General features: G+C 36.6%; 1 protein-coding gene across 1 annotated transcript in view; it reads left to right on the top strand.

Moving 5' to 3' along the window:
• LOC309961559 (transmembrane protease serine 11E-like) overlaps positions 1–17,226 on the top strand; it is a gene marked incomplete at both ends in the record, with an annotated part of 29,491 nt that extends 12,265 nt beyond the window's left edge. The window contains 5 exons of the mRNA XM_082838978.1: positions 7,508–7,546; positions 9,024–9,201; positions 10,045–10,304; positions 10,911–11,053; positions 17,065–17,226. Of these exons, the coding sequence (XP_082695104.1) occupies positions 7,508–7,546; positions 9,024–9,201; positions 10,045–10,304; positions 10,911–11,053; positions 17,065–17,226 (782 nt within the window). The remainder of the gene's footprint in view (positions 1–7,507; positions 7,547–9,023; positions 9,202–10,044; positions 10,305–10,910; positions 11,054–17,064) is intronic.
• Between the last annotated feature and the right edge of the window lie 473 nt (positions 17,227–17,699).

Genomic DNA, 17,699 nt, shown 5'->3' with positions numbered 1-17,699 from the left:
CTTTACTGATGAAAAGTTTATAATTTAGTTTTTGGTATAAATTATTTTTGGTACATTTTACAACTAATTTGAAAAATCTGAGGTTTTTGTTTTAGCTTTTTTACTTAGGCCCTTTACTGATGAAAGTTTATAATTTAGTTTCTGGTATAAATTATTTTTAGTATATTTTACAACTAATTTGAAAAATCTGAGGTTTTTGTTTTTGTCAGGGCAGGGGGACAAGATAGACAGTGATAGGTCCTCATTACTAGAAAGTACAAAAATAGGAGATCCTTAGGGAAAATAAAAGACTGGTTAAAGCTAAGTCATGTGCTATAGAACAATGCTAGTCTGTGGAAATAGTGTGCCAGCCACATGTAGGATCTTAAACTTTCTAGTAGGCACATTAAAAAAGTAAGAGTAAACATGTGAAATGTATTTAAATAATTTATATATTTAACCCAATATATCCAAAGTAGTACTATTTCAACAAGTAGTCCAATAACTGACTACTGGTTGAAATGCTAATGTAATTTACATTGTATTCACAATGTAATTTATATTGACAAATAGCCCATGTAAATATTACTCGTGAGATTTTTTTTGTAATAAGTCTTTGAAATCTATTGTATATTTTATATTTACAGCGCATTTCAGTCACATCTCAAGAGCTCACTAGGCGCATGTGGCTAGTGAATAGAATATTGGATATGGCAGCACTAGAAACTACAGAATAGGGGACAAGTAGAAAGAATGAATACAAGTGCTGATATAAAAGCTGACAGATGTAACTAGAGGCCTAAGCTGGTGGTCAGCCCCTCTACTTGCTTAGAAAAGGAGGCTCACTTGTCAGGGCCAGCTATGTAATTTGTCGGGCCCAGTGCAAAGTGAAAGTGTAGGACTCTTTGAAAAGCAATTAAACAATGCTGTTAAAGGTACTAAGATATAAGACTTTGCTTTCTTTCATGGTCTCTCTCGACTTATCATGGCATTTTTACTTGTTAATTAATGATTTCTAAGTGAAAAAAATCCAAACTTTAAATTACTAGCATGAGTTTTGCTGTTCACCTTTATATTGTGAAATGTCAATTTCAAATGTAAATATAAAAGCATTTAACTTTTATTTGGAATCATGAAAATTATACAACTGTATTTCATAGCTCATCCATGCATGTATTTTGGTTCCATGCAATGGAAACACTACAGAAGTCTAGCTCAACATTTTTTATTTCCCTTCTTGATACAGGCACATTTTACCAATGCTCTCTACCTTCAGCTTATGTGAGGAAGAACCAAAATATCCTTATATGTCATTATTTTCAGCTGAAGCTGTTGGCTAATACAACAGGAGAAACAACAGGAGCAAGAAAGGATATGAGAGGGTCCCTTAGTCATTCATGTTTATTAGAATGCCATTGCCTTCTTTTGTGTTCTAAGCAAGTTCTGGTTCAAACAGAAAATAGCCTCCTGAGACTGTCACTGCCCTCTGCTTACACAGTGGTAGACATCACACACTTATACTCACTTTGAGTATGCTAAACATTGTGGGTCCACTGGAATTCTTAGTTCTTAGGATATTGTGCATGATATATACAAATGGGGTAGCAAGAATCCATGGGCACACCTATTGTGTATATCTCCTCTGCCCATGCCATCTCTATTATCCTGTCAAAATTCACTTCCAAACATGTTATGAGATAAAATTATTATGAATTTCAAGACAGTGAACATTAAACCAAGTGAGATGTCATGCTGAGAGCAGGACTCAGTGCAGATACACAAGTCACACACCCATGAAGTCAGCCCTGTTAGTAGTATTGTATAAAAAAAAAAAGAAATTCAACTAAATAAATTTAAAGATCTAATTGTCTTTATTTAATGATTCACAAATTGTGCAACATTCCGCCTTAGCAGATAGATAGGAGCTCTGAGGAGCTGTACAAAACGGAAGATTTTTATAGCCAGAAGGAGGTGAGACAAGGAAGCTTTCTAACAGAGTGGACTGTGTCATGAAATGGCAACTTCATTTGGGAGTAGGTGGGGTCTATCAGACAGATTACTTCACTGGTGCCAACCAGGTAATTCCAGATTGACTGATTAAAGGTCACATTCCTGAGACATGCTGAAACTGCAATTAGGCTAGGTATTAGGTGGTTTGCTGATATAGGACTTACAACAAGTCACTCCATTTTGAGTCTCCTTACTTCTTTTTTTAACAGTATCAACATGCAAAGCCATTTAAAGCTTGTGTTTCCATATTTATTTTCTGTTTGGATGATCTGTCCATAGTGTAAGTTGGGTGTTAAAGTCCCCTACTATTATTGTGTTACTGTCAATTTCCCCTTTTATTGTTGTTAGCATTTGCCTTATGTATTGAGGTGCCCCTATGTTGGATGCATAAATATTTATAACTGTTATATCTTCTTCTTGGATTGATCCCTTGATAATTATGTAGTATCCTTCCTTATCTCTTGTAACAGTCTTTATTTTAAAGTCTATTTTATCTGATGTGAGTATTGTTACTCCAGCTTTCTTTTGATTTCGATTTGCGTGGAATATCTTTTTTCATCCCCTCACTTTCAGTCTGTATGTGTCCCTAGGTCTGAAATGGGTCTCTTGTAGACAGAATATATATGGGTCTTGTTAAATAATACAATAGACCAGATAGATTTAATTGATATTTATAGGACATTCCACCCAAAAGTGGCAGAATACTCTTTCTTCTGAAGTGCGCATGGAACATTCTCCAGGATAGATCACATCTTGGGTCACAAAACAAGCAGTGGAAAATTTAAGAAAATTGAAATTGTATCAAGCACCTTTTCCAACCAAAATGCTATGAGATTAGAAATCAATTACTGGAAAAGAAACTGTAAAAAAACAAACACATAGAGGCTAAAAAATATGTCACTAAATAACCAAGAGATCACTGAAGAAATCAAAGAGGAAATAAAAAAATACCTACAAACAAATGACAATGAAAACACAATGACCCAAACCTGTGGGATGTAGCAAGAGGAAAGTTTATAGCAATACAGTGCTACGTCAAGAAACAAGAAAAATCTCAAACAAACAATCTAATCTTACACCTAAAGCAACTAGAGAAAGAAGAACAAAGAAAACCCAAACAGTAGAAGGAAAGTAATCATAAAGATCAGAGCAGAAATAAATGAAATAGAAATGAATAAAATAATAGCAAAGATCAATAAAATTAAAAGTTGGTTCTTTGAGAAGATAAACAAAATTGATAAACCTTTAGCCAGACTCATCAAGAAAAAAAAGGAGAGGACTCAAATCAATAAAATTAGAAACGAAAAAGGAGAAATTACAACTGACACCACAGAAATACAAAGGATTATAAGAGAACACTACAAACAACTATATGCCAATAAAATGGACAACCTCAAAGAGGTGGACAAATTCTTAGAAAGGTACAATTTTCCAAGACTGAACCAGGAAGAATTAGAAAATATAAACGACCTATCACAAGTAATGAAATTGAAACTGTGATTAAAAATCTTCCAACAAACAAAAGTCCAGGACCAGATGCCTTTACAGTCGAATTCTATCAAACATTTAGAGAAGAGATAACACCATCCTTCTCAAACTCTTCCAAAAAGTTGTAGAGGGAGGAACACCCTCAAATTCATTCTATCAGGCCACCATCACCCTGATACCAAAACCAGACAAAGATACTACAAAAAAAGAAAATTACAGACCAATATCACTGATGAATATAGATGTAAAAATCCTCAACAAAATACTAGCAAACAGAATCCAACAACACATTAAAAGGATCATACACCATGATCAAGTGGGATTTAGCCCAGGGATGCAAGGATTCTTCATGATACACAAATCAATCAATGTGATACACCATATTAACAAATTGAAGAATAAAAACCATATAATCATCTCAATAGATGCAGAAAAAGCTTTTGACAAAATTCAATGCACATTTATCATAAAAACTCTCCAGAATGGGCAAAGAAGAAACCTACCTCAACATAATAAAGGCCATATATGACAAAGCCACAGCAAATATTCTCAATGGTGAAAAACTGAAAGCATTTCCTCTAAGATCAGGAAGAAGACAAGGGTGTCCATTCTTGCCATTATTATTCAACATAGTCTTGGAAGTCCTAGCCATGGCAATCAGAGAAGAAAAAGAAATAAAAGGAATCCAAATCAGAAAAGAAGAAGTAAAACTGTCACTGTTTGCATGTCATGATACTATACATAGAAAATCCTAAAGATGCCACCAGAAAACTACTAAAACTAATTGATGAATTTGGTAAGGCTACAGGACACAAAATTAATGCACAGAAATCTCTTGCATTCCTATACACGAACCACAAAAGATAATAAAGAAAAATTAAAGAAACAATCTCATTTACCATTGCAACAAAAAGAATAAAATACCTAGAAATAAACCTACCTAAGGAGGCAAAAGACCTGTCTGTACTCAGAAAATTATAAAACAATGATGAAAGAAATCAAAGATAACATAAACAGATGGAGAAATATACCATGTTCTTGGATTGGAAGAATCAATATTGTGAAAATACCTATACTACCCAAAGCAATCTACAGATTCAGTGCAATCCATATCAAATTACCAATGGCATTCTTCACAGAATTAGAAGAAAAAGTTTTACAATTTGTATGGAAGCACAAAAGACCCCAAAGCAATCTTGAGAAAGAAAAACTGAGCTGGAGGTATCAGGCTCCCTGACTTCAAACTATACTACAAAGCTATAGTAATCAAGACAGGATGGTACTGGCACAAAAACAGAAATATAGATCAATGGTACAGGATAGAAAGCCCAGAGATAGACCCATGCACATATAGTTATCTAATTTATGATGAAGGAAGCAAGAACATACAATGGAGAAAAGACAGCCTCTTCAATAAGTGGTGTTGGGAAAACTGGACAGCTACATGTAAAAGAATGAAATTAGAACACTCCTTAACACCATACACAAAAATAAACCCAAAATGGATTAAAGACCTAAATATAAGACTGGAGACTCTAAAACTCTTGGAGGAAAACATAGGAAAAACACTCTTTGACATAAACCACAGCAAGACCTTTTTTGAACCACCTCCTTGAGTAATGGAAATAAAAACAAAAATAAACAAATGGGACCTAATGAAACTTCAAAGCTTTTGCACAGCAAAGGAAACCATAAACAAGACAAAAAGACAACCCTCAGAATGGGAGAAAATATTTGCAAATGAAGCAACAGACAAAGGATTAATCTCCCAAATATACAAACAGCTCATGGAGCTCAAATCAAAAAAAACAAACAACCCAATCTAAAAATGGGCAGAAGACCTAAATAGACATTTCACCAAAGAAGACATACAGATAGCAGTGAGGCACATGAAAAGATGCTCAACATCACTAATTATTAGAGAAATGCAAATCAAAACTACAATGAGGTATCACCTCACACTAGTCACAATGGCCATCATCACAAAATATACAAACAATAAATGCTGGAGAGGGTGTGGAGAAAAGGGAGCCCTCTTGCACTGTTGATGGGAATGTAAATTGATACAGCCACTATGGAGAACAGTATGGAGGTTCCTTTAAAAACTAAAAATAGAGCTACCATATGACCCAGCAGTTCTAGTACTGGGCATATACCCTGAGAAAACCATAATGCAAAAAGACACATGTACCCCAATGTTCACTGCAGCACTATTTACAATAGGCAGGACATGGAAACAACCTAAATGTCCAATGACAGATGAATGGGTAAAGAAGGTGTGGTACATATGTACAATGGAATATTTCTCAGCCATAAAAAGGAATGAAATTGGGTCATTTGTAGAGATGTGGATGACCTAGAGTCTTTCATACAGAGTGAAGTAAGCTAGAAAGATAAAAACAAGTATTGTATATTAACGTATATATGTGGAATCTAGAAAAATGGTACAGATGAACCTATATGCAGGGCAGGAATAGAAACATAGATGTACAGAACAGATATGTAGACACAGGTAGGGAAGGGGAGGGTGGGACGAACTGAGAGATTAGGATTGACATATGTACACTACCATGTGTAAAATAGCTAGTAGAAACATGCTATAAAGCACAGAAAGCTCAGTGCTCTGTGATGACCTAGATGGGTGGGATGTGGGGTGAGTGGGGTGTGAGGGAGGTCTAAGAGGGAGGGGATATATGTATACATATAGCTGATTCACGTCACTGTACAGCAGAAACTAATACAACATTGTAAAGAAAATATACTCCAATTTAAAAAAATGCAAAGCCAGAATTTTCTCTAGGAAAAGCTTGAAATAAAGAACAGGTTATTGAAATAGGGAGACTAGTGGTGGTGTTTTATTTACTGAGAATAAATGGTCACTTCTTCCGCATTTTTGTCATTTTCCCCAAATATAGCCAGAACAGAGAAAGTCAGAAAGAAGCCTCTCAAGAATACAGATTTTTTTTTTTTTGGTAAATCAATATTATTAAATACTAAAAGAAAAATTAACTTTAAAAATTTTTGCATTTAGAACTCCCATCTTACCAGGTTCTAAGAAAATAGGTTGGGCCATTGGAAATCTACTGAGTCAGGAAATTTGAGTTCTTAAAGTTTTATGTATCTGTCGGTTGGTTTAGTGTTTGGATAGGATTAGGGCCTGATTGTTGACAAGTCAACAAACTAAGGAGCCACTGGCTAGAGTTGAATGACAATTTGAGGGCAAACTGTCTTGCTAAAACTTCAGCAGAAAGAAGACCTGGAAAAGGATAACATTTGCTTTTAAATGGGAATAAGGACAAATTTATGGCCACTGGAATATGTTATACAGATGGAACTATGCCTATGAGTTTGGTAAAAAAAAAAAAAAATCTGAAATAATGGTCAATAAAAATACTATCGCATCTGGGGAATCAATACTCTGGTTTAGAATAGTATGTCCCACGCAAAAGGCTGAACTACCTGCATCTTAGTTCCGGCTATAAAATTCAGATTCCTGGGTTTCAGCACAAAGCTACTGAGTCAGAATCACTGGGAAGAGGAACAGGAATTTACAGTATAAAGATGCTCTCTAGGTGACTTTTAGCCACACTAAAGTTTAAGAAACACTGTTCAAATCTCCCTTCTCCCCAAGACAATGAACGTATTCTATCTATGATAAACTAACTGTGTTGCTTTTTTTTTTTTTTTTTTTTTTTTTTTTGCTCTACGCGGGCCTCTCACCGCTGTGGCCTCTCCCGTTGCGGAGCACAGGCTCCAGACGCGCAGGCCCAGCGGCCATGGCTCACGGGCCCAGCCGCTCCATAGCATGTGGGATCCTCCCAGACCAGGGCACGAACCCGTGTCCCCTGCATCGGCAGGCGGACTCTCAACCACTGCGCCACCAGGGAAGCCCTGTGTTGCTTTTTTTTAACAACATAGAGATACTATCCGATAATGGAATTGAGCAATCTTTAGTATTTGAAGTACTCAGAGGCATTATGAAATTCTGATGTGCAGACCCTGTTCTATTCACCATTTCTGTGTGTTTCAGAAATCAACGAGACAGAAACAGACAACTTTCTAAACAACTGTAAGTTTAATATATTTATTAAAATTGCATTACCTGAATGAAAAATTTAACTCTGGATTATTTAGGCTTACTTTGTTGGTATTATAGGGTCAGAACAAAGTTTGATCTGTGCACAGCTCATGGTATTTTATCTTATTTCTGAGGCACATTTTATTGCAAAAGGATAAAAACTGGGAGGACTTTGGAATGGGTGTATGGGGCTTGTGGCAGATGTGTAGTGGAAGATAGTACAGTTGTTAAAGAAAAGGCAAAAATACTTCTCAATGTTCTGATTGCAGATATCTACAATATACTCTCATGAACATTTTCTAAAGATTATACAAAAGTAATCTGTATGTTGCTATTTGTCAGCTAGAGGCAGAAATTTAGTGTTACTCTACACTAAATAAAATCTTGATGTTATTAATCCCTATTGTAAAAATTACAGACAATTACGGGGTTGGAGTATAGACTGATGAAATTATTGAAGGCCCAGATAATATCTTCACCCATATTTTAAAAAAATACTGACTCAAGGCTTAGTATTTCCTTTCCCCTATAGCAGAGTACCCTGCCATGATTTAGAGAATACATTTGATATTTAACAGAATTAGTACACAATACATTTATGTTAAAAGATGAAAGGAAGTGTGTTATTCACCAGCTCAGAATGTTGGTTAATTCACAAACTTAACTAAACATAAAAACCAAAGGATAATCCCATTACCTAAATGGCATATATTTTTGTCACCAATATTTAGTGGGAACTTGCTATGTGCTAGTGCTGTGCTAGTCAACAGGGATATAAAATGGATAAGATTTACTCCTTGCTTAAGGCAGCTCATACTCAAATGAGACTAGATATATGAGACTAATGCATAAACAGAGTTCTAAAATAATAGTTCTCAAACAGGGGCAATTTGGCCCCCAAGTGACTCTGTCCTATTGTGGCATTTTGGTTATCATGATTGTAGTGGGGGGATGCTACTGGTACTAGTGTATATAGGCCAGGGATCCTTTAAACATCCTATTATGCATGAGACGGCTGCCCACACAAGGAATTCTCCATCTAACAGTGTCAATAGTGCCAAGATTGAGACATCCTGTTATAAACAATATCCCTCATACTAATATTAGACATATATACATACAATAATATAAACTAATATATATTAATCTATTATATAGAGAGATATATATACACAGAGTATTATTATTGTTATTATTATTTTGATGTAAGCATCAAGAAAGTCATAAGTAATCCAGTCTGGAGGCAAGGGAATTATTAGGGAAGGCATCCTAGAGAAGGTCATGACTGATTTAAATCTTACAAGATGAAAAGGAGTTAAATAAATGGAACACTACAGTTTAAGCAAAGGTAAGAGCAAGAGAAAATATTTGATACTGTTGGAGCACAAAGTATAAGAAATTTGAGACACAGTAACACAATTTGATACTTAAAAAACAACTGCTAACTAACGCATCATCTCTTTTGCAGGCTGCGGGACACGAAGGAACAAAACTACAAGTCAGAGTCTCAGGATTGTTGGTGGGACAGAGGTACAAGAGGGTGAATGGCCATGGCAAGCTAGTCTGCAATGGGATGGGATCCATCGCTGTGGAGCAACTTTGATTAATGACACATGGCTTGTGAGTGCTGCTCACTGCTTTAGAACGTAAGTCCTGAACCTTGAGAATGACTAAGGGTAAGCAAAGTGTACTGCGGCTTGGCAGGAAGGAAATACCTCATGAGAGATGAGTTTAATACAAATTAAAGATCATATACATATGAGAGTGGGAAATTCATAAACCTTAGTAAGAGGTTTTATAGTTTAGAAATGGAAATGGTACCAAAGTACATGTAGATAAATTATCCATTGACAACTACACAATAATTTATCAAAGGAAGCAGGAATTTGAGAGTCATCTATCAGAGATAGAGGCTAGGTGGATTGTAGGTTTGACCCTGATAGGGAAATTCCACGTTGTACGAAAAAATTAAATATGAAGAAATTTGGTAGTAACAAATTATACAACTGAATAGGTCGACTAGTTATATTTCAAGGAATTTCAATTCAATCTTCCAACCCAATGCAAAATGCCTACAGTATACGGGATAAGTAATGTTTTGTTAAATTATTGTATAACATTGTTGATTTTCAGAGAAATGTGTGGATAGGCAACATGGTGCACATAGAATACATTCACTTCTCTCATTCTGTACAGGATATGCTTTCCATATGTCCCCTGATGCCCAGAAATGTCAAAAGGTCCTAGGATCTGGAGTGGGTGACTCAGCATGCTGAGTGGCGTGCATATCCTAAGAAACATGCCAGGGTGGAATTTCCACCTGATCTGACACCTGAGCCTTAGATTGGAAAGAGTTTGTATCTATGCATATAAACCATCATTTTAAAAAGAAAACTTACATTGATACTTTTACATTAAATTATTTAATATAAATAGTCATATTGGTAAAAATGGTAAAGTAGGATTTGTTCCTCATACTTTCTCCTCAGGTATAAGGACCCAGCCAGATGGACTGCTTCCTTTGGAGTAAAAATAGAGCCTCCAAAAATGAAACAAGGCCTCCGGAGGATAATTGTGCATGAAAAATACAAATATCCATCACATGACTATGATATTTCAGTTGCAGAACTTTCTAGCCCTGTTTCCTACACAAATGCAGTACACAGAATTTGTCTCCCTGATGCATCCCGTGAATTCCACCCTGGTGATGAGATGTTTGTGACAGGATTTGGAGCACTGCAAAATGATGGTGCGCATCTGAGGAGAAAGTCAAATCATAGTAATTTAATTTGGTATTCTAAGGCATTTAAAAAATGGAATGCCATTATGCCAAAATATGTTTGTGGGTTGGTCATATGGACCGGGGCCAAGTCAGGCCCTACTTGTGAACTAAGTCATTTAGAAGACACATAAATTCCTTCAGGCCTTAGGTTACTATCAAATACATCACTACCACTATAGTAATTGTGCTTGGTAAGGTGTCTGAAAGAGTAAATATATCTGAAATTTTTACTAGGGTATTAACCACATAAGAGATTAGGGATCATTAATACATACACCCAGTTGTGAAGATCAGAGAATCATAAAGCCACCATTCTCCCCTGCTGAAATTATCTTCTAAGCTTAACAATGACAGAGAAATTACTTAAACAACTGGAGCTTCTTTCCTAGGCACCTAACTTCATTTAAAATAGTTAGAAAAGAATTCATTTCCCAAATTTTACTGTACCTGAAAAAATATATATCCTAAGATTCTATGCCACCATCTTATCTAATAATTAATTATAAAAGACTTTCTTCAGGTTTATAGAATATATGTAGATTTATAAATATGAAGTCTATTTTTTTCCTTTAGGAAGTAGTCAAAATCACCTTCGGCAAGTACAGGTGAATCTCATAGACACTAAAATCTGTAATGAACACAAAGCTTACAATAATGCCATAACTCCTAGAATGTTATGTGCTGGATCCTTGAAAGGAAACAGAGATGCGTGCCAGGTAAGTGGTTTGCTACATAATTTTTTGTTCACCTTTTATTTTTAAATAATTACAGCTTTACAGGAAGTTGCAAAGATAGTACAGAGGGGTCTCATCTTCTATCATCACAGAGGTCTGTCTCCCTTTATAATAACATCTATTTCCCTCCCCCAACACTTTATCATCACTAACACCTGGCAATCACCAATCTGTTTGCCCTCTATAATTTTGTAATTTTGAGAGTGTAGCATCATACAGTAACCTTTTTTTAGAATTCCACTTTGATTTATTTATTAGTGTTTTTGACCAGACTCTCTCTTTGTAAGAAAATTGTGTGGTTCCTCTAAGTTAAACACACATAACTTATCACAGTCTACTGGCGTTGAGATTTTACTAGTTTGAGTGGGGTTTAGAATAGAAAATGTACGTCCCTTTAAGTCTCTTTAACCCTCCCTCATTTATAATATTAAATATTAATAAATACAAATATTAAATATTTCCTCTCTATATGCTGAGAGCCACATCAAACAGTGTTTCTGCTTCAAGTGCCAAATGTAACTTAGAAAACTCAAGAGGAGAAGGGAAGTCTATTTACTCATAATTTGTTCTTTCTTTCCCTCTGGTTTTCTAAGATTATTTTTATATCATTTCTTTCCTGTTTCAGAAACTTCCTTTAGCCATTCTTTTAGTGTAGATCTGCTAGTGACAAATTCCCTTAGATTTTCTTTGTTTGCAAAATTCTATATTTCCTATTCATTTCTAAATCATAATTTTGCCAGATATAGAATTTAGGATTGACAATTTTTTTTCCCCAGCACATAAATCATGGCCTCTGTGATCTCTGATGAGGAATCTGCTGTTATTAGAATTGTTTTTCCCTAAAAGAAGAGGTGTCATTTCTCTTTTGCTGTGTTCAAGGTTTTTTCTTTGTCTTTAGTTTTCAGAAGTTTGATTACGTATCTTGTCATGGATTTCTCTGGGTTATACTGCTTAGGGCTTGCTCAGCTTTTTAATCTGCAGGTTTATGTCCTTTGACAAATTTGGGAAATTTTCAGCCATTATTTATTTGAAAACTTTTTCAGCCTTACTTTCTTTTTTGTCTCTTTCTGGAACTCTAGTAACAGGTACGTTAGCTCTTCCATTATGGTCTCAGAGATCTCTAAGCTTCTGTTCTTTTTCTTTCCACTCCTCTTTCTCTCTGTTCAAATTGAGTAATTTCTATCATTCTGTCTTCAAGTTCATTGATTTTTTTCTTCCATCATCCCCATTCTTCTGTTAAGTACTTCTAGTGAGGTTTTTTTTTTTTTGTAGATTATAGTATTTTTCAGTTCTGAGATTTCCATTTGATCCTTTATGTATGCTATTTCTTTACTGAAACTTCTAAATTTTTCATTTATTTCAAGCAGGTGGTAGTTGCTCGTTAAGATATTTTTGTGATGGCTGCTTTAAAATCTTTGTCAGATAACTCCAACATCTGTGTCATCTCTGTGTCAGTGTCTATTGATTGCCTTTTCTCACTCAAGTCAAAATATTCCTGGTTCTTGATATTGAGTGATTTTCAGATATATCCTGGACATTTTGGGTATTATGTTATGAGTCTCTGTATCTTCTGTTTTAACAGGGTTCCTCTGACATGACACCAAAGGGGGTAGGGAAGTGCTATCTTAGTCCCACTCATTGTCCTCTGACACCAGGGTGGTGAATAGTGCTTTGTTACTGCTGGATGGAGGTGGAATTTCAGGCTCTTCACTAGGCGTGGGTTTTTTTGGTTGTTGTTTTTTTTTAAAGGTTAGGGAAACTTATTAAATATAGTTTTCTTTAAATATTTTCTTTTTCCCATCCTCACCAACTTGTTGGATGAATAGAAAACCCCCCACCCCTTCCATTGAGAGGATTCCACATGTAAAGCCTGAGATAGTGAGGATGAAGTATCAATATAAAAATACCACTCTGGATGGGGGCATCTTGTTACTGCTCCCCTTGTGGTCTCCACTGACCTCATGGGGTAGTGGCCTCATCACTGCTTGGCTCTCCACTAGGCCTCTTCTGACATCACCCTACTGGGAGAGAAAGTTATGCCTCCTTACCATTGGGCAGTAGTCCATGCTCCCCAGCTGGTCACCACAGAGGAGGTAGAGGAGGGCTTCATCATCACCTGGCAGGGATGAAAGAGTGGCTCCCCACTCAGACTTCTCTGACATAAGTCTGATGGGGGATTGGGCCTCATTAGATCCTGGTAAGGCTGGAAGTCTAGGCTCCCCAATTGGCCTTTGCTTATGGGGGTTGGAATGGGGCCACAGTTTTTTCTGTTATAGGCTGGAGTGTGTACTCATCACCCAGCTTCAACATTATCAACTCATGGTCGATCTTAGTTCATTCCTATATATTTTAACCCCCCAACCTTCTTCTCCCCATCCTAAACTCTAAATCTATTTTGAAGTAAATCACAGATGTATATGATTTCACTTGAAAATATGTCACCTATTCTACAATGCCATTTTGATAATAGTATTAGATGTGAATGTCTCATAAATTTGGGGAATTAAAGAGGAGAAACCAAGTTTAGCCTTGTGATTATAATATCCTGCTTTTCTATTTCAGGGGGGACCTGGCACTCATTTTCCCCCCTCTTTTATGTCTACTCTCCACAATTTTTGCCACTTTACTGCCTCCATGTATTTTTTTTTTGCGGTACACGGCCTCTCACTGTTGTGGCCTCTCCCATTGCAGAGCACAGGCCCGGACGCGCAGGCTCAGCGGCCATGGCTCACAGGCCTAGCTGTTCTGTGGCATGTGGGATCTTCCCGGACCGGGGCACGAACCTGTGTCCCCTGCATTGGCAGGCGGACTCTCAACCACTGCGCCACCAGGGAAGCCCCTTCCTTGTATTTTAATATCTCAAAAATCATTAATAACTTTATATGCAAAAACCTTTACTTGCCTACTCCTTCCCATCTCAGTGGCATGTGGCTACCTCCTCTTAAAATATGATCTTTCTTTGGGTTCTATGATCCTGAAATATGGTGATTTTCCCCTCCCTCCTTCTCTAACAACTCATTCCTGGTTCCTTATTTTGGTTTCTCTTTCTCTTCCTCTCTCCCTCCCTCTAAGCCTGGCTGTTCCTCAACACTCATTTTTTTTCCTCTCTATATACTCACTCAAAGAAATTATCTTTTCTTTAAGTCAGCTGTCACTTTAATGACTTCCAAATCTACATCTTCAAAATTAACCTCTTGCCCAAATTCAGTCTCACATTTTCATGTACTCCAAAACCGTTTCCATTTATATGTTTTAAGTTGTTAGTATAAGACTAAAATTTATGTAATTGCCATCTTAAACTCAACAGGCATCACAAAATGTTACCTGTTTTTTCATTTCAAGTTTCTCATTTATGTGGTTGGCTTTCATTATTCTTGGAATCTTCTTTTACTCTTAAATCTCCTTCACATGTAATCAATTAAGTCATGAAATATTTTTCCTCTTTACTATTCCTTCCAAATTTATCTCTTTGTCTTTATTCTTTCTTTAAAGACCCTACTCTATTCCTTCATTACTTCATATCTTGATCACTAACATTGGTTTCTAGTTTGGCTTCTTCTAGTTTTAAAAGTTTCTGTTGTGATATATATATATATATTCTTTTTTTAAAATTTTTTTATTGGAGTATAGTTGATTTACAATGTTGTGTTAGTTTCTGCTGTACAGCATAGTGAATCAGTTATATCAGTTATACATACACATATTCTTTTATTTTTTTCTTTGGCTGTGTTGGGTCTTCCTTGTGGCAAGCTGGCTTTCTCTAGTTGCAGCGAGCAGGAGCTACTCTTCGTTGTGGTTCACGAGCTTCTCATTGTGGTGGCTTCTCTTGTTGCAGAGCTCGGGGTCTAGGCGTGCAGGCTCAGTAGTTGTGGCTCGCGGGTCCTAGAGCTCAGTAGTTGTGGTGCATGGGCTTAGTTGCTCCGCCGCATATGGGACTTTCCCAGGCCAAGGATGGAACCTGTGTCCCCTGCATTGCCAGGCAGATTCTTAACCTCTGTGCCACCAGGGAAGTCCCATACACATATTCTTGAATAAACTTCCTGTTATGTTTCTCACTAAACCACTCACTAAAAATAACTGAATTTATGGTAAAAATAGGGTTAGATACAGACCAACAGACCCCTCAAAGGCTATGCAACTTTGTAACCAGATAATTAACATCAACAACAACAAAAATAATTGTACCTTGAAAAATAACTTAGACAATGTAGGTAGACAGAATGCCCAGGGTGGCTGGTGGCTGACTTAAGGGAAGTTAAAAATGCATAGAAACAATAGAGTAGAAATAACTGACTTGCTGAGGCTGAGACAATGCACATGGGAGTATAGCTCTGGGCAGAGGAGGAACTCCGACCTGCCAGGACCCAAGAATTAAGCAAGCCTAGGCTGTGCCACTCTGGGCAGGGAGAGGGCTTCCTCGGCACAGACACTCTTAACATTTTCTTAAAATAGAGCCTCAAAGGCTTCCGCCTGTGCAATAGCTGAGCTGAGGCCTTTTCTTCTGAAGATTGCAATTCTACTCCCATTATTCTGGCTCCACTGCCTAAGACAAAAATACATATAAGCCATGAAAACTTCCACCTTATCCTGATATAACTCCCCTATTCACCAATCGCATGTGAGCTAACTAATGTTAACAGAACCCACTATATCTTTCTCTATTTGATACTTGCTGGCATTAACTTAGTTTTCAGCTTGTAATCCTGTTAGACTCACTGCTTTCTTTTTTTCCTTAATTACCTTATTCTCAGACTCATTCACTCCTGTCTCTTAAACAAATTTAAGCTTTGTTGTCTCTGGCATCTTCTATTTCTTTTTCCTAATCTGCTATGTCTTCACATATGCCTGGGTTTCAATTATCAAAATGATTTGTTATCAAATAGCTTCATATAATACATTTAATTTCTATAAGCAGATTGTACACTGCTTGAGAGGAGGGCTCATGTGTTTATACTCTTTTTATATCTCCTACCACATATGAGAGTATAAGTAAATACTTATTGGTTAATTGATTTAAAAATTACAAACACATTATTTCCAATTGAGTTATTATTACTATTAGTTAAAATTTTTATGTGGACAAAAGAAAATTCACAAGGAAGTTAGTATAATGTAAGGGGAAAGAAAGCATAGGCTTCTGAGTTAGATCACTCTGGATATTGAGTAGCATGTGATATCAGGAAAATTGCTTAACTTCTGTTGGCTTCAGTTTCTTCACTGCTAAAATGGAGAAAATGAAACCTAACTCCATGTTTTGTTGCCAGAATTACATGGGTTAATGAAATAATATATTAATTAATAGTTTCATATAGTGCCGAACACTTAATTGGTGGTAACTAGAGACCCCAGGATTTTTCGGGAAGATCAGTCAGCACCTTGTTTTTATGACCTGTATAAAAAAACAGCCCACTGGCTGTTTTTCACAAAGCACAAACAATTGGAATTTGTGGTTATATATAATATTTACTAAGTTCTGTTTTGTGCCAGGCTCTATGCTGAGCACATTGCATACTGTCTTGCATAATCTTCAAAATTATCATTGAAGGTAGGTATTATTAGGAGCATTACAAATAAGCAAATTAAAGGTCTTAGCCAGCTTCGAAGGGCCAGACTTGAGATTTAAACTCAGGTGTCTGACCCTAATGTCTGTATTCTTTATCAGTAATAAATTCTTCACCCTTCTTTTGGGAGCTGTGTCAAACTGATAAAGAGTATGGGCAGTTATTTTGTCAGATGTATCAGACTAGTACTGTCCTGCCAAGAGGTGGAGTCTTTAATCTCTGTGTACTGAACCCTGAGTCTAAGCTGTTCTCCAGGTAGGGGAGTGCCTCCTTTATGTGAATTACTGGCATAGATAAAAAGCATTGCTTCTCATTTGAGCACACTGAAGATTTTTGAAAACCGCCCCTTTCATTAAACTCATGTTAGAAAAACAGCACATTTCTCTGTGAAAAACTGAAATACTAATTACCAATCTCTCCCTTCTGCTTTAGGGTGACTCCGGAGGACCACTGGTTAGTCCAGATGCTAGAGATATCTGGTACCTCGCTGGAATAGTGAGCTGGGGAGACGACTGTGGGCATCCCAATAAACCCGGTGTTTATGCTAGAGTGACTGCCTTCCGGGACTGGATCGCTTCCAAAACTGGTGTCTGAGAGAGAACAACCTAGAAGAATGGAACACATTTTTGTGTAGAGGCCGTTCTTAGAGATATAGAATTGCAGAAGTCATGCAGATCACCTGGATGTGACTGATCGAACTAAACTATCTGCTATTTCCTTCCTAGCTCTGCTTCACTTAGCATCCTGCTTCTGCCAGATGGATTCTGTCCCAACTTGCAGTCACTTGTTTTCTATCATCAAATTTTGGCTTGTTGACATAAATTTCTCATGCATACATACAATCTGAAGCGATCCCCTCCTTCATTTCCCCAGTTTCTCTCATCTCGGTAAATTTCCACTTTCAAGGTGCAGGACAAAGAGTAAAAGGAAGTATGAAAAGGAAAGAGCTACATTTTTATGTACAGGAAAGTATTAGGTGTTTTTTTTCTTAATGAAATGAGGAAAGTGATCTTAATCATTATGAAAGCTCAAGCACACAGACAGCGGAATACCAAACACTTCATGAC

The sequence above is a fragment of the Leucopleurus acutus genome (genome assembly GCF_964270905.1).
Source record: "Leucopleurus acutus genome assembly, chromosome: 4".
Taxonomy (NCBI): domain Eukaryota; kingdom Metazoa; phylum Chordata; class Mammalia; order Artiodactyla; family Delphinidae; genus Leucopleurus; species Leucopleurus acutus.
This window is presented reverse-complemented; position numbering and strand designations above follow the sequence as displayed.